This window comes from Populus euphratica, unplaced genomic scaffold, assembly GCF_000495115.2.
Source record: "Populus euphratica unplaced genomic scaffold, PopEup_1.0 scaffold5.1, whole genome shotgun sequence".
NCBI classification, from domain to species: domain Eukaryota; kingdom Viridiplantae; phylum Streptophyta; class Magnoliopsida; order Malpighiales; family Salicaceae; genus Populus; species Populus euphratica.
This window is the reverse complement of record NW_011499848.1, coordinates 4,087,291-4,104,429: the sequence shown is the minus strand read 5'-3', so window position 1 is coordinate 4,104,429 and position 17,139 is coordinate 4,087,291. Positions and strand designations below refer to the sequence as shown.

Here is a 17,139-nt window from a genome sequence, read left to right as displayed (position 1 = left end):
AAAAAAAGAAAGAAAAAGAAAAATTTGGTAATAACAGTGTGATAAACAAAATGATTATTGTTATGGTTGGAGAACCGGAGAACAAACTTTAATCCAAACAAAGCCGAGTGCTAACGACTCACACTCAGCCGATTCTAAGTTAAACCAGAGTCGAACATTCGAGTCACAGTACACTGTTGTTGAATATTGTGTTGACAGGCAGTGCCTCAAACCCCAACAATCAACAGAGATTTGCAACCAACAGGAGCAGAAAAACATCAGAAGAGAAGCCAACAGATGGAGGACACGTCAACCCTCAGTGCAACCAAACCAATCCGCTGCATCGTTAAACTTGGTCTGTTTGTCTCTTTTTCTTGTACCCTTTCAAATATTACTGCTTTATGCCTGACAAATTGTTTCTATTCACATTTTTTGGTTTGATTGATCTTTATTGGTGTAAAGTCACTACTTTTTCAGTTTTTATTGTTGCTTGCTTTCTTGAGGATATATTTGATCTCGATTCGAAACTGGGCTGTGATTTTTCTTTTCAGTACGCAAGTGATTAAGTTTGTAAATTGCATCTAATATCCCACAAAGCCAGCACCGGTATTCTTAATATATATCCGTGACAAGAAAATGAAGGAATGAAGAAAAAGATTCGATTTCATGTGTGATTCTCTACAGTGTGTTGATTATGTGACAGTTTTTTTGTCTCAGGAGGCGCGGCAATTACTTGCAAGAACGATTTAGAGAAAATAAATGAAGAAAATGTTGAGATTGTTTCCTCGCAGCTGAGGGAAGCCATGATTACTGGGTCTAGCTCACGAAAGGTTCTTGGGATGGATTGGAGCAAGAGACCTGGAAAATCAGGAATTTCTTGTGATGCTGACGATTTTGAGGACCAAAACTTGGATTCTAGCAGTTTTGTTGTTGTTCATGGAGCAGGTTATTTTCATAGCTATTTCTTGAATCAGCATGAAGGACATTGAGCATGAGTGAAGATTGTTTGTTCGGCTATGCATTTGCATGAATTAACAACAAAAATTGTGGAGCGCATTGACCTTGGATTTATATTGGATTTAGAAAGGAGAGCTGAGTGATTGACCCCTTCCAGATATGTAGGAGTTGATCTTCAAAGTGATGTCCACAGTCCTCTTTTGGTAAAGATTTGCGATGCTGATTTATTGTTTTTGCCTTCAGGTTCCTTTGGGCACTTTCAGGCAAGCAAATCAGGGGTTCATAAAGGAGGATTGAACAAACCACTTGTCAAGGCTGGTTTTGTTGCCACACGCATTTCCGTAAGATTCATATTGTGCCTTTCCCACTTTATCTTATGTCAAATCAGGGAGTGTCAAACCTTTATATAAACTTATAGTGCTGGGTGGCTGGATGCACAAATAGCATGTAAGGTTGAATAGAATGGGAAACAAGTATGGCATTGAAGAGAAATACCAACAGAAAATGCTCGATATGCTTTTCAAACTTGTTTGTTCCTTCCATTATTTGTTGGACTGCAGGATATTCTTTCATATCGATGAAGTTTTATGTAATTTTTGCAACATGATTTTTTCTAAACTTGTGTCATTACTCTTGCACAGACTCGTTGCCTGCTCCCGTATTTATCATTTTTCTTGGTAATTTCTTTTTATTACAGGTTACGACTCTTAATCTTGAAATTGTTCGAGCACTAGCCAGAGGTATTGATCTAGGCAACTGATCTGAAAATAATTTGTTAGCCCCTGCTCTATAAGTCTTCAACCTACCTCAACGGAACAAGTGAAAAAAAATGCTATAACTAGTATTAATCTGAGTTTTCAAGAACCTGGTGCTAAAATGCTGTAAATTTCAACTAATAGTCGTTGAAATTACACAGCTTCTGTATTCTGTAGAATAGTTCTAATCACTGAAAATTTCATGCGAAAACAGATTTCAATTTCAAAAATGAAGATAGTGCTGGAGAATTTTATCATTTCTTAAGCTTGGTTTTCATATTTTCTTTGATGCCTTTTTCTCTAACATCTTTTGAAATTTGGTACTTCCTCTAACATTTAAAATTTGAAATTTGAACATTGAAAATGGTACTTCCTCTTGCAAAATAGGATATTACTTTGTAAAAAATTTGTCCATGAAAATTCTTTCTATTTTCTCATTGGCAGCTATTTCTGCATTGTGTTTCTGGGAATATAGCATATGACTCTAACAAAGGTTTTTTTTTTTTATGGCAGAGGGCATTCCTTCCATTGGAATGTCTCCATTTTCATGTGGATGGACAACTTCTGAAAGAAATGTTAGAGGCATTGAGAAATGAGTGTATTTATTTACTAATATGGCTCAAATATGGGACTTTCCGTGATTATCTTCAATATTGATGATGGAGAATTCTGTATGATCTCTTCTAATTCTGGTCTCTAATTTGTTTCCACAGATGGCATCTGCTGATTTATCAATGGTAGCTCAGGCAATCAACTCCGGATTCATACCTGTAAGATAGATTTCTTCCTCTTTACTTTTTTTTTGTGAATTGAAATCTTATGAATCATTGTTTTCTATTAACTTTACTATTTAAGGAACAAGAATAGTATGTATAATTGTACGCCTCAATCCCAAACTAGTGGAGGTCAAATTGATCAAAACATACCAGTTCTTATCTCTTTTTCTGCTGTTTTGCTTGTCAAATGAAACTGAACTTGTATGTCAGCAGTAAAATTGCAGCAGATGAAATTGCTTGGAATGCAGTACCCAGATATGAGGAAATACATGAAGATCCTGATCTTCAATGAGTGACAAACATATCGTATAAACTTGTTGACTTTGCAAATGGATGGAAATGACTAACCAAGGATTCTGAAATCTCAAAAACAGGAATTGTTATTTATCTGGTCATGATGTTTTTGCAAGCAAACAATTGAATTCTTGAGTCTAAAAGTGTAGCATATAACACTCACAGGATTATATTTAGCAACCAACAATATAGAAAAGCTCAGTGTTTGGATTGTGGAGAAGCTGTAAAATCGATAAGTTGCTAAAAACTTAATTTATAGAAATTTGGCTGCCATAATTTAAGGATTGCTCAATCATCATATAAGTTTCTGAAATTACAAATGAAAGGACACACATTTGTACTTCGAAATCCTATCTCAATTCATCAACGCATAAACGCCAGTCATGCTAGACTTTTAGAGGTTTTAAGGTCTTTTTGTACTATAAAATTTGAATAAATGGCAGAGGAGAAATTTAAGTTGCAAAGCAGCAAAAAAATAGATGGAGAAAGAGAAAAGAAAGAAAGAAAAAGGTGAAAGTTTTGGAGATGAAAAATTCTCTCTTAGACCTCCAGCAACACATATCAGCTTATTTGTATATGTGTTATTGGAGGTGATGATGGATTTCTCACTTTGTTAGTCGGCATAAACCACCAGGACATATTTCTAGTGTGAACCCATTGTATTGGTGTTTACTAATGCTTGAAGGAGGAGTGATCATTTTTCTTTCTCTTCATGTTCTTTGTTGGCTGGGTTTTTTCAACATGCTGTACTATCATAGTTCTCGTTTTGCTTTATAGGTCTTACATGGAGATGCTGTACTTGATGATTTGCAGGTTTGGTCCCTCTAAGGGTTGATATACTCTCCTGGTTTTTCAATTGAAACTGACATTTTTTTATTTGCTTATTTAATCAGGGATGCACCATATTGAGTGGTGATGTTATTATACGTCATCTTGCAGCCTATTTGAAACCTGAATATGTTGTTTTCCTGGTATCCTTTTTCCGTGACGTTATCTCATATTATTGCATTTCTTGGACAGAGCTTTGTGGTTCATTGTCAAATCACCTTTTGTTTCTCTCTGCGCAACCAGAATCAGATAGCTCAAAGATGGTCCACTTTATTAATTCTACTCCTAGCTTTTATTCATTTCTCCATATAAACTGTGCAAATGATGAGTTTTGAAGTAGGCTCAAATTCTTGTCAGTTTGATGTTGCATTTATGATGAAGTTCATCATTTAGTTCCTGGAATTGACTATCTTAGATGATCTCTCTTTTTGGTAGCTAGGCCAGTCACCATGGCATTAACCTGCATATTTTGTAATAAAAAGTGCAATTCTCTTCTTGTTATCCAATTATTTTGGACTACAGACAGATGTTTTGGGTGTGTATGATCGTCCTCCTTCAGAACCTAATGCAGTCCTCTTGAGGGAGATCGGTGAGTACTCATAACAAACTCTATCTTTTCAATGGATGATAGTCTCCAAAATTAGTTTGATATGTCACACTGGAAGGACATAACCAATTTCTAAAACACAGCTGTGAGTGTAGATGGGAGCTGGTCTGTTGTGAAACCAACACTTGAGGACATGAAAACACAAGGTTTGTGTGGTTATTTCAGCATTTGATGTTGCAAATTGCTATATGTGAGTTGGATGTCCTGTATTAATATGCATGGTGAGTTCATAGCACTTGAAATAGGCGTTGCTAAGCAGTAGTAAAACAATGCCCTCTTATGTGCGTGTATGAAAATTAGTTTTTCACAAAAATGACCTTAAATCTGTACTTTCATCTGCAGTATGACATTTCTCTAGAAGATGAAAACTGCTTGTGCAATAGAAATTAAAAAACTATATGGCATCCCCGCAGATATTGTTTACACCGGTAATATATAATTAGTGATAAGAGATTCAAATCTCAGGACAAGTGCCTGGTGGTTTTCCTGGCTTATTGATGCTAGTGGAAAATATGATTTTTATTCACCTTGATTAGAGTACTCGCAAAGTGATATTCCAAAAGGGGATTATAAGTCCTTTGCTGTGAGATCAACATACTTTTTTATTCCTTGCCTGCAGTTGAAACAACCGTTGCAGCCCATGATACGACTGGTGGAATGGCGACCAAGATATCAGAAGCTGCATTGATTGCAAAACTTGGAATTGATGTCTACATTGTGAAGGTGATTGATAGCTTTCAGCCTGGTCTTTGCTTTATATGTTGTCATTGTTTTTTTTTTTCTTTATCCTTTTGTCATATATATGGTTAAACACAGGCAGCAACATTTTTTTCTTTATCCTTTTGTCATATATATGGTTAAACACAGGCAGCAACAACCCATTCTTCGAGGGCTTTAAGTGGAAAGGTGAGAGGCGCTCTTCCTGAAGATTGGCTTGGGACCGTCATTCGGTTTGTTGGTGAAGGAAATAGTAACTGCTGAATGTTGGAGATTTTGGTCAGAGGCACTGAAGCTTAACCAAAAAGACATGTCTCACAAAATGTTAGAAAGATTTCACTTTTAGGACCACCCTGGCTGAACAGGATTCCTTGAAATTTATCGGGTAATTATTTGAGTAACTTGCCCTGGTCATATCTCATCAGGATTACCAACCAGGCAACCAGTGATACTCAATTGTTGAATCCTCCACGAGAGCTCATCCACATCTCTTAAGAATTCAATTGATTGTAGCAATTTGCATGCCACTTTGGATTTCCACTTTTGACAATGCCGGGAAACGTAACAAATGCATGAACCTTCCAGAAAACGGCATTCCCTTTGCAAAATAGCTTGTTAGTTTACTGTCGTATAAAGTTGTGATCCCATTAGTGAGAGTCCTTCCTCGATGACGAGCAGCTTGGAACCAGGAAAATGGCTGGGATTCTCTCTGGGTACATTAGAGCAGCAAGTACCTCACAACGTAGTAGAGGATTGTGCAACCACCCTCTCAAATTAGGATTAGCAAATGAAACCAAGTTTTCAAGACAGATCTCTTGCAATAGGTGCCTTCGCCTCTTAATCAAAGAGGCAAAAAACTTAAAATTTTACTCGCCAGAGAAAAAAAACCCAACAGAAATATAGAAGGTAACGCATGCATCACCAGGACGCCACGGAAAAGAACCGGAATCTGTAAGGAAATAAAAACTGTAATTGTTTGAAACCACCACAGGTGCCAAGAAGTGTATGCAGTCTTACTGGCAAAATAAACTTCCCCACACCATGAACCGCAAAAATATCATCACGGATAAAACGCCACTCAAATAATGGCAAGTCTTCATTTAAGGGAAGGCCGCATCTAGTACGGAATGTTCCTGAAACGGGACCAATTCTCAAACCCACATAGAACCACTTGCTAAACTACAAATATCAGCCAGTCAACCTTGGGCAGGCCCAGCACGAAGCAGGGTACAATTTACTTCGGGCCAACGTCCTTGAGGGCGCAGATCTGCTCCTCTCCCATGGAGGACATCACAGTCACAACAAGATCTTTCCCCTCGCCAAATCCATCCTTGATCTGCATTGCAAGGAGAAAACATCATTATCTAGATTCAGTAGTTCACAAATTATCCAAACTAGCTTCACTTGAAACAGGAGATATTTCAATTGGATGGAAAACAACAGCACAGAAACTGAAGCACATATGCAGAATTATGGGCCGCAGTTTGGCATTGCGTTCCACATGGGGTTGGCTTAGTTTCTTTTGTTTAAAATTATTTTTTATATATATTTTTGGATTGTTTTGATGTGTTAATATCATAAAATAATTTTTAAAAAATAATTGTTTTTTAATTTTAATACATTTCAGATAAAAAAACACTTTGAAAATTAACTATCACTCTCCCAAACACCCCTGTATGGCCAGCACAACACTTTTGCTGCATACCAAAACAGTTACAGAGCACAAAATATACATGCAGATTGGGCAATCATAATTTTTTTTTGAAAATAAAACATTTAGAGGGCAAAGAACAGCTGGAATCCTGGGAGGCAGCACAACCTTAATGCCTAACTGAATTCGTAAGGGACAAACAAAATGCCCACTAACCTGAGTGAGGAGACTCTCATCAGTTGGGAGCCTCAGGTCATCCTTGGTATTGCCATTCTCAGTCAGCAAGCTCACCTGAAATTTTAAATGCAGATTAGACCCAAGTTCAACTAGCCTACAAAAAACATCATACACTTAAAAGAGACCGCAAAACATACAAATCCATCCTCTGAGATATCGATCAGCTGATAGTCAGTACGGGTGACATGGGGAACCTGCAATGCAATGGAAAGAAAGATTCAGATCATGAACAAGTTTCAGTGAAACTTACTGAAAAATCATGTAAAACAAACTATACAAAAAAAATAAAAAATTGCATACATCACAGTTGTGGGAAGAAGGAACAATATCTTCAAGCTTTTTTCCATTGAAGATATCAATTGCAACAAAGTGACATTTGGCATGGCCGTGCTTGCCAGTTTTAGAGGTAGAAACCTCCACAACCTGTGAAAGAAAATTAAAAGCATGTCCTCGTTAAGAATTGTTAATGAAAAGGAAAAGGACAATGGCATCTCTAAAGAACCAATAGAATGGTTAAGAAAATATGATATAATGAATTACATACGACAAACAGCCCCTCAGATTTCAAAATAATTAGCAAAAAATGCAACACGTTCCATGGCAAAATATCCAAATATAGCAGACAAAATAATTTCTATTTTCTATAGCCTACGAGCAGATTCCACTGAACTCGTATTTATATTCAGCCATCCTAAAATCCTAGGTTCCTCGAATACTTTATTCTATCAAACCCAAATTAAAGTTCGATCATGTTGTTGGTTTTATGTATTTTTTCTTCCCTTACAAAACTAACACCAGCAGTTGGGTTTCTGCCTGTGAATTTAATTTACCCAAGTTATTATTCGACAAAAAAACTTCAAATTTCTTAACAGTTTATTATCAGATCTAAATGATTTATTTATTTCCACATTCGTTTGTAAAGTTCACTGCTGCTTCCAACACAGAACATAACCGACGATAAGGCTCCAAACCATTAAAAACACTATCGAAGAGAATCCAAATCAAAACAACACGCACAAAAAAAATCCATTCCGATCCAGCATTCATATAAAAGACATGCACAAATCTGAAACAGAACTAAACAAAAAATAAATCATAACACAAGAAAAATACATAATCCATTCCCAACCACCATTCATATAGAAGGCGTGCATAAATCTGAAACAGAATTAAACAAAAAAAAAAGTATAAATCTGAAACAGAATTACACAAAACAAAAGGAATACATACAGATCTAGAATAAAAAGCTAAAAAAAAGAGATCCAAAATAAGAGAGAAAAAAATGAGATATATGAGGAAACTAAACCTTGCAAGGGCGATTCTTGATGACAATGTAACCGTTCTTGCGAATGGTACCAGCTTGTTGAGGGTAAGTTTTCGAAGCTCCCGCATCAGCTTTTGACTCGAAGTGCTGCTCCTCGTCAGACATGGCCGCGATTGATAAGAGAGTTGCTATCACAAAACAAACAAAATACCGATAGAGAAAGGATAGGGAGATAGTGTGAAGAGCAACTGATTTATCAATTTGTACTATTTATAGGGGATGCATTTTTAGATAAGTGGAAGGTCTTTAGGGTTTCTAAAGTTGTGATTTTTTTTCCATGATAGCAGTGATTTTGGGCAAGTTTGTACCGTTGATTCAAGGGATTAGCGGTTAAAAATGGGATATTTTGAACCATTGGATTTAAGTGATTGACAGTTAGTACGGTATGCTTGGGGTAATACTGTTTGGGATGGGTTGAGGTTTTTGCATTTGTTATTGTTACTGAGATTTGTTTGATTATAGAAAAGTTTTTAAAATTCAAATTTCTTATAATTTTTTACTTCAATGCATTTATTTTTTATATTATTATTATGTGATTTGATTTAAAAAGTGGTAAATTTTTTTGTACGGACACTAGTCCGCATCATACAACTTAATTTTTAAGTTCGCTAAATTCATCAAAATATAATTTTCAAAGTTTTTTTTATTCTAAACGGAGATTACCAGCCCGGTATGATTAAATTACCACACGGCAATGCATGTACGCATATTTTTTTATAAAAAAATAATAACATTTTAATTGACAAATTTATAATTACCTTACCTTGTTAATTTAAATATTTTTATCTTATTTATAATGTTTCAACTTTCAAGAGGTTCAGGTATGTTACACTATTCATATTCATATGAATAATGATAAACTATTCATGCTAATTAATTAATATAAATAGTGCACAAAAACAACGTTTCTAGGTGCGCTACACTATTTATTATATTATTTTATTATATAAATAATGTATGTTAAACTGTTCATGTTAATTAATTGATATAAATAAAGCACAAAAACAATGTTTCTAGGTGCATCATTGTTTACTATATTGTAACATAATTGAAACAAAAGCAGTACAAAGTTGATCCATGAATAATAAAACCTGTTTATTTATAACCAAACATGCAGAAACTGTGTTTTATTTAAAACATAGCCACAATCGTTTAAATAAACAGCACTAAAAACAAGTAGAAAAAAAATGAAGAGTCTAAAAAAATCTTATAAGTTCGTACCCATAATTTCAGCTGTTTGTTCTAAAAAATTCAATTTTTTTATTAAAAATAATTTTTTTATATGTTTTAGATCGTTAATGCATTATACTGATTTTAAAAACAATTTTTTAAAAATAAAAAATATAATTTTAATATATTTTGATAAGAAAAACATTTTAAAAAGCAATAAAGAATTTTTACATTTTTTACATAGTGAAATACAAAAGCACCCGCTGTTGCTAAATTCTAAACTCAATCATTTTGCAGTCACAAATCACTCTTCTGTCCCAGTCACAAATCATCAGCTCTACATTTTAATGTTACAAGCATTACACAATGATTAACTTTGGATTTCTATGCAAGGAGAATTAATAAACCCTCAGTAAAGAAGCCAAGGAGATAAATCCGCTACACTTGCTCAAGAATGCGGTGCCCTATGTCAGGGCATAAAAATATGGACGCCACGGTGTGAAGATGGTTTGGCCGTTTTGAACAATCTGAAATACAAATAAATGATGGGATAAGGTAAATGACCACAGCCAGCAATCGTAAATGAAATGATTATGCACTTTATCCTCCACATTTTGCAGGTTGGAACAAGCTCTTGAGAACGAAAGGGCTAAAGTAATTCACAAAAAACAAAGGGAATTGACTTCCTTTATTAATATGTGGGCACCAACATGCCATCTAGTGTCACTGTTATAAGCAACTACGATAAAAATTGCAAAGCGGGTTTATTTCTAAATTGGATTTATCACCTTCTTTACCAAGCATACGAAAGCTCATTTCCTACTTGAATCTCTTGAAACTTCAGGAGAATATCCAATGTCGCTGCCATCCATTTTCTGAATAAATATTTGGGGGGGCACCTCCCTGTCATGGAAAAGTCACAGTGATAAATATGCATGGTCAAGCAATTTGATCAATAAACACGTATGTGGTAATGCCATGCCACGATCAAATACAAGAACATCGTTGTTGTGGTCAGGTCTCCTTGGATCATGCAACGCGGATAAAGTGGAGTAGATATGAGAAGAAAAGACAAAAATATTCATAATTAAAAAACTAGATTAAAAAGAGGAGATTGTGAGATTGTGAATAGATGCATCAAGATGTTTTGGAAACCATATGACAACCATGAAAACAAAGTAACCCAAGCATAATAGGTATGAAAGAAACACGATCACGATTTCTAGCATTAATATTTTAGAAGAGTATAGTAAAACAAAATCACAAAGCAGTTGGCTACAGGAGTGGCATACGTTTCATTAGCTTCTTGGTATGTGTAGCTTGATGCAACAGCCAAAAGTTGCCCCACATGGTTGTATGATAAGGATGCCACACTGTTTGGATATCTAGGAAACTAAAAACAAGACGAGAAATTAACCACTTTTAAAAGAAGTATGATTCAAAAAGAAATCATTGTGCAGCTAACTATTATACTCTGATCAGATGGAATATACCTCATGTAATTTTCTTTTACTTTGAGCATCCCATGCAGTAACATAGCCTTCATTATCACCAGTGACAAAAGTACCACTGATGCTAAATCAGAAACATTCATCAGTTTTAGTTTCAGAGGTACACAACGGCAAACATTTGACTTGATTGTACTTACAGTGGATTGAATGCTATGTCATTAACAGATACTAGATGTGCTTTTCCATCCTTCGTCTTAGGGTGACACCGAAAAGTGTATCTGCAGTTCATTTTGAAATGCACAAGGCAAAATTATTAGAAAATTGTCCACATCAACATCTCAAATATGCGACACTCAGAAAACATAGAAAGGAACACACCAAACACACACACACACACACATATCTATATGATGAATACCAGCTCAAATACTTTATATATATATGATGAATACCAGCTCAAATACTTTGTTCTGCAGCATGAGGGCAAACACGTATCACAATGATCAAATTGAAATATCCAGGGCACTAAAAGCAAGATTGCAACTTTGAGAACAAATTATGGAACTTGCAGTTGATATCATCACTAATAGGAGAAACTATATACTACTTGCATTAAAAATGTATTCGATGATGAAGGATTAGAATCTCAACATCAGTAACTTAAATCCAACTTCTTAAGAGGAGCAGTGAAACCATAGAAGTATATCTAGTCTAGTGCACATGTATGTGAAAAAACAAAAGAAAAATAAGGGCTAAGTCTCTTTGCTCTAAAAGATTTAGAACTCAATAACCAATAGGATGCAATTCCATTCTGCTTGTCAAGGTCTAGCTTAGTAATATAGTTGGAAATATCCTATGATCTCTAGGATGCCTCATGTATTATAGAACTCTTGTCACGTTTGCAGAATTGTCCTTGACCTTGGGATAGGATGATAAGAATGTGGAATGGCATTAAGTTCAGTCTTGGTTAAAAGTAAAAGGAAAGTGTGACATTCTGGGGATCTGCACTGTGAATAACTTTAGCAGTGGGGCGGAAAAAAACACAAATATCTCTAGCAAAACAAAGAATCCAAAGATTAACAATAATTGGAAATGCACTAGAAATTTGAGATCTTCAACAAATGAAGCATGCTTGAAGAAATATAAGCAAAAGACTGACCTGATGGAATTTAAATTTATTGGATTTGAGATCTCTACAGCTACCCGTCCATCTATTGATCCAATTGCATATCCTGCAAGAAAAAAAAAATCCTATTTCAAAAGATTGAGAGGGAGAGGGGAAGAGAAGGAAAAAAAGGGAATATAATGCCTTTTATAATGGTTATGGGATGATTTAAGCCTTCTTACTATGCGCAATGTATATATATATGTATATATATATGTATATATATATATATATTACGATTAACCACACACTACCAGTATCTTAGTACCTCTGGTATATGAAGTTGAAGCAACACATCTTATCCCTACATCCATAGATGATTCTTTTAAATCAACTGCTCTTTCAAAGTTCCGCAAGTCATATATATTTACCGCTGCTCCAACAGCTACCATCAAATCAAACCCAGAGACAGAGATGGACTCAATTTCTGCATCTAGATGTCTGAAGAGTGTAAGAGGATTTGCCAAGCGGACATCCCAAGACATTACCTTCTTGTCCAAACCAGCTGAAATCACTTGACCTATAACAGTCGAATAGAAACTTAACGCCCATCTTCTACAACCATATATGTTGCATTGCCAATCATACATATCATAATGTTACAAATTATGATGCAAAGAACAGAAACCCTAACCTTTAAAAAGAAATCAAAAGGATGGAATGCAAGATCTCTAGATTCTACAAGGTGGATGGATGGTAAAATCCCCAACGAAAATGCATGCAAAGGTCTTATTTTTGGTTGCTTCGGCTAGGTTTTCTTTGATATTCACCCTATTTGTGTATAGTTCCAACATGCTAACTAGATATATGACTGATCATATTCCGCAAACAGTTGACGGGATTTAATAGTGCTCTGTAGAAATATAAAGATCTCCAATGAAAAAAATATAATGTTAGGTTGAGGGCGCATATCTCGTCATCTTGCAGAAAATTACCAAAAAAGAAAGCAATATGTGTCATATTCAAAGTTAAATTCGTGTGAGCATGGTACAGGTAACTTACATGTTTCAATAGAATATCCCACACATGCTGCTATATCCTGATGATTTCCAATAGCATCATTAGTTCCTGAATGCAAGTCATACCTAGAAAAATTTGTCCCGAAAAGAGTCAAGATATAATGCATGAAAACCATGGCATACCACATCAAACTATAAAAATAAGTAAAACCACGTTTACAGTCCAAAGATTTTCTCTCTAATAAAACCATGGTAATCAAAAGCATAATCAAGCAAATTAGCCCAATTGCAAAAATAACCAAAATCACTACACGAAAAAACGCCAGTAATGTGTACCAAAAGTTTAAAAAAACCTTTAAAAAACGTAGGCTACTGAAATGCTAAGCAAGTTATGATCATTGTATTGGAAGCAATTATTCAGTCGGAGTTAATAGTGACACAAATTGATCCACATTAGAATAAAGAAAGATAAAAATGTAGGAAATACAACGAAACTGAAGCTGGGTTTTACTTTTAGAGTTCAAGTTGTTTTAACAACAACAAACCTTATAATGGAACCGTCAGAGGCAGCTGTAAAAGCCACAGACTCAGTCTGGAAACAACAATCGAGAAGCGCAGCTTGTGAGGGAGCAGGAGCTTCTAATCTGAGCAGAGAGCTATCCACATCGTATAATCGAAGTTTCTGCACAATTAAATCACATATACATAAATGAAGCAATTTTGAAGGGGAGTAATAAATAAATAAATAAATAAAATAAGCAGGTGCTGACGGAATCCCAAGAAGAAACGAGGAGATTATTGGATTGAGGGGCGAACTGGACCCTGGAAAGTGCATCTCCGATCGGGTTTTCAAAATTTAAACACTCGCCGTTCATTTGGGTGTGTGTGTGTGTGTGTGTGTGTGTAAAGATCGTGTTCGAAAATCAAAAGAAACAAGAGGGAGAAAAGGAAACCTATGTCTGGTTGTTTATTGTGATGTGTTGAAGATAACAGAAGCAACTGTGCTTTTAGTCTTAAATTAGTTAATTTTCCTAATAAAGGGGACCATAAGATGTAAGGAGGGGGGGTGGAGGAGAAGAAAAATGTTTATCCAAGGGAAGTACACACAACCAACTGGAATTGTCTTGTTTTTACTCTTGGTGTCTCAGATGTCAACTGAAATTGTTATAATTACAATAATTTGTTTCCTAACACGTGTGCATGATTGGCACTGGAATTTGGGCATACTTTTAATGGACAAGCACACCAGCCACCTGCAATGTTTCCGATCCATCAACCTACATTTTGTGAAACTGAAGCAAAAGCTGTCCTCTCCCATGCCTTGAGGAATGAGGATCTGAGGAGATGGCAGCAATATATCTTTCAGTATGTGGAATGGCCTGGACAATCTCGTTGGGATCCCCCGAGATTTCTCTAAATCTCAGATGGCGACTAACCATTTTCAAGTTAAACAGACCCAAAGAGAGACTTCAAATTCAACAAATCTCATAAACACATTAGAAAGATATAATAAGCTACATGGAAGAAAAACATAATGAAGGGATATGCGAGTTGGTTTGTGTTGTCGTGTAAACTGATTCATTGGCAAAGGACTAGAAATTTAATCAACATCACAAACAGTCATCAAATCATTTCCATTGCTCAAATCACCAACCAGCACACCACAGGCTACCTTCTGATGACAGTGAAACATACAAGTACAGATGCACACACAGTAAACCTAAAATGATTCTAAGATGCCAATTCACATGCTCCAGTGTCATTAAGCCAAACATCCAAATCGAAGAAAGTTCAAAATGAGCAAAATCTTCAACCACTCAAAAGTAGTTTCATATATACAGAGTAAGATTATCTTTGCGGCTAAAGATCCAAATATGAAAAAGAAAAACGTTTGATACTAGCCAAATCCTCCTTTGTTTTCCTCTTAATCTTAGAACCGTGTTCTTTCATCTGGGAGGTAGAAATCAAAGCGAACATCAACAGAACCAGAATTTTCTCCAGTATCTTTGTACTCAATGTTTGTTATTGATCCACTCTCTTCTTCCTGATATCCTGGCTTCACCCGCCGTACAGGCACCGTCACAGAGTACACAGTCCCAAGATCTGTATCAGTTGTGACGCTCAGCTGAACTTTATCCTGTGATTCTATCTCCACAAATTCTGATAAAGCATGCACAATGTTGTTCACAATTTTCCGCTTTGCCTCATCACTAACTGCACATCTGTCAGAGAAGAGAATCATCTTCAAACGCTGTTTGGCAATCCTTGCATTTGAGCTCTTTCTTTGTGTTGGTGAAGGGAATATTATCCTCCAAGCCAAGTTTAAACGCTCAAAGAAGCTCATGTTTATGGCACTTAAAAGCAACCTTTCAGCTTCTTGATCAATAGCAGTTGAGGACAGTTGATATTCTTCAGCAATTCCAGCAGATCGTTTAAAGTGACCATGCAATTTACGGCTGTCAAACACGCCACCAGGCCACTTGAGCATGTTTCGAGAAGGCCCACATCCTCCATTGAGGAAACCAAGGAACTCAACCTATACATTAAAGAACAAAAGACCTAACTGCAGTGAGACATACAACAATACAGATGCCAAATTCTGCTGCCCAAAATATTTCAATGCTAAAAATACATAGGTGTGAAAACACAGAGCAAAAAATTTTCTGCTAACTAAAGTAGATTCCACAAACAAATATCATAACAACTATCTGCATAGCATTTGGTCATCCTGGATCCATGCTGTTTCATTTTACTGAATGTGGCATGGTTAACATGCGCGCGCGCGCGCACCAAGTCTTTGTTTTTCTCCCAAGTAAATGCAGAATTAGTATATACATCCTCAGCTTTAAACAACCTAGCACTCCAAATTTATTTTTCTCTCACTGCTGCGTCTCAACTTGTCAAAATCAACCAATAAGTCTTTCATCATATTCCTATTAACAAGGTGTTCATGCAACACCATCTGCTGCCATGCATCCACATCAACCAAATTAAAAGCACAAAACACCGCATAATCTAGTTATATATAGAGAGTGAGATTGAAATACACAGAAAATAATTGTGATAGAGGCAAAGTAAATTTTATCACTTGAAGCCTGTTTAATTTATTATTGTTTTCTCTATTTCTAAAAGTTTGTGACATCGGGCCACTCCCATTGCTGAGAAATTTGCAGTTTAAATGCCTCTCAATTCTGCAGTCCAGGAAATTACGTGTGGAAAGATCAAAAGTTAACACAATTCAACGTATCCACAGCATTGGACAAATGTTTCTTAAAGTTTAAAACAAGAAATGCTCAACCTTAGAGTATTCAAATCTAAAGCCAGGATATGAAACCTGTATAAGAACTCGTGCCAACAATTTCACTTCACTACAATCCGGTTTCAGAATGCATTAGTGTGCCAAATACATTACGGCAAGCAACTTTCTTAACCATCGATTTTGTAAAAGATTATTTTCTCCTACTTTATTGCTAACCACTGCATAAAGATTTAAAACATGTCAGATAATATGTAGATATGACACATGATCTCATATGCACTGAACTCTATAGGCCAAATAACCATGAACCCAGATCACCAAATGAAACAATTAATGATAACCCATGACTTACCATCCATAGCCAATTAAAAATAACATTTGTATGCCCGCGTTTTAGTAACAAAAAGCCAGTCTTCCGTAAAAAATAACCCAAAACCCCAATTCAACTCATTTCATTTCCCTTTGTATTTCTCAAATTCCTTAACCAAACAAATAAATTGGCATAGTATAGGAAGAACAACAGAAAACACACAAGAAAATAGAGATAATTTAACAAGGTAACAGGGTAGAGGAGTGGAGACCTTGGAATTTGAGGGAGGCAAAGAACATCGAGGAGGGTGTTTAGAGTAAGAGGCCAGTGTTGCCGAGACCCTCAGATCTCCTGATATCGCCATTTTCAATTGTTGCAACCACTCTTTCTCTCTCTTGCTCAGGCGCTCACACGCGTACACTCTCACTGCTCTTTTTCTGCTGGCGGAGTGGCAATCCTGATTCTCACTCTGCCTTCTACAGAAGCAGTCATTGAGTGATATTTGGCCTCTTCCAACGACGGCGTTTTTGTTTGGTTTGGCTTGCAATTATTTCGTTGTTGATGACCCAAAAGCTACTTTTTTGTTATTATAATTTTTTTTTAAAAAAAATAATAGCTGCTGGTTGAATTAAAATTATAGTGAAAAATATCGGTGAATAGAAAGCAGTTTAACAGTGTTTGTTTAAAATCATTGTAGATA

General features: G+C 35.8%; 3 protein-coding genes across 3 annotated transcripts; 1 reads left to right on the top strand and 2 right to left on the bottom strand.

The window, feature by feature from the left end:
* On the top strand, positions 1 to 5,502 carry LOC105116803 (Amino acid kinase family protein). The gene is made up of 12 exons (XM_011014288.1): positions 1 to 334; positions 697 to 924; positions 1,180 to 1,277; positions 1,634 to 1,676; positions 2,205 to 2,266; positions 2,405 to 2,461; positions 3,539 to 3,574; positions 3,655 to 3,732; positions 4,112 to 4,178; positions 4,280 to 4,342; positions 4,816 to 4,919; positions 5,064 to 5,502. The coding sequence occupies exons 1-12, from the start codon at positions 277 to 279 to the stop codon at positions 5,175 to 5,177; spliced, it is 1,008 nt and encodes a 335-aa protein (XP_011012590.1). The 5' UTR covers positions 1 to 276; the 3' UTR covers positions 5,178 to 5,502.
* Positions 5,503 to 5,840: 338 nt separating this feature from the next.
* LOC105119392 (mitotic checkpoint protein BUB3.3) lies at positions 5,841 to 13,760 on the bottom strand. The gene is made up of 14 exons (XM_011017533.1): positions 13,641 to 13,760; positions 13,416 to 13,552; positions 12,914 to 12,996; positions 12,180 to 12,431; positions 11,906 to 11,978; positions 10,944 to 11,024; positions 10,789 to 10,870; positions 10,588 to 10,688; positions 10,110 to 10,198; positions 8,108 to 8,331; positions 7,102 to 7,224; positions 6,939 to 6,995; positions 6,781 to 6,855; positions 5,841 to 6,249 (listed from the first exon to the last, which is right to left on the bottom strand). Exons 1-14 carry the CDS (start codon positions 13,743 to 13,745, stop codon positions 6,148 to 6,150), a joined length of 1,584 nt encoding a protein of 527 aa, XP_011015835.1. The 5' UTR covers positions 13,746 to 13,760; the 3' UTR covers positions 5,841 to 6,147.
* A 716-nt stretch (positions 13,761 to 14,476) lies between these two features.
* Positions 14,477 to 16,967, bottom strand: LOC105116753 (cell division topological specificity factor homolog, chloroplastic-like). Its single transcript, XM_011014215.1, has 2 exons — positions 16,711 to 16,967; positions 14,477 to 15,406 (listed from the first exon to the last, which is right to left on the bottom strand). The coding sequence occupies exons 1-2, from the start codon at positions 16,801 to 16,803 to the stop codon at positions 14,801 to 14,803; spliced, it is 699 nt and encodes a 232-aa protein (XP_011012517.1). The 5' UTR covers positions 16,804 to 16,967; the 3' UTR covers positions 14,477 to 14,800.
* Between the last annotated feature and the right edge of the window lie 172 nt (positions 16,968 to 17,139).

Coding starts and splice junctions, on each gene's coding strand:
- LOC105116803 (XM_011014288.1), top strand. CDS start 277: ATGGAGGACACGTCAACCCTCAGTGCAACCAAACCAATCCGCTGCATC. Junction 925..1,179: donor TGTTGTTGTTCATGGAGCAG/GTTATTTTCATA, acceptor TTTTGCCTTCAG/GTTCCTTTGGGCACTTTCAG. Junction 2,267..2,404: donor GGACAACTTCTGAAAGAAAT/GTTAGAGGCATT, acceptor TTGTTTCCACAG/ATGGCATCTGCTGATTTATC.
- LOC105119392 (XM_011017533.1), bottom strand. CDS start 13,745: ATGAACGGCGAGTGTTTAAATTTTGAAAACCCGATCGGAGATGCACTT. Junction 13,553..13,640: donor TCGTTTCTTCTTGGGATTCC/GTCAGCACCTGC, acceptor TTAATTGTGCAG/AAACTTCGATTATACGATGT. Junction 11,025..11,905: donor ATAAATTTAAATTCCATCAG/GTCAGTCTTTTG, acceptor AATGAACTGCAG/ATACACTTTTCGGTGTCACC.
- LOC105116753 (XM_011014215.1), bottom strand. CDS start 16,803: ATGGCGATATCAGGAGATCTGAGGGTCTCGGCAACACTGGCCTCTTAC. Junction 15,407..16,710: donor TGCCTCCCTCAAATTCCAAG/GTCTCCACTCCT, acceptor TTTAATGTATAG/GTTGAGTTCCTTGGTTTCCT.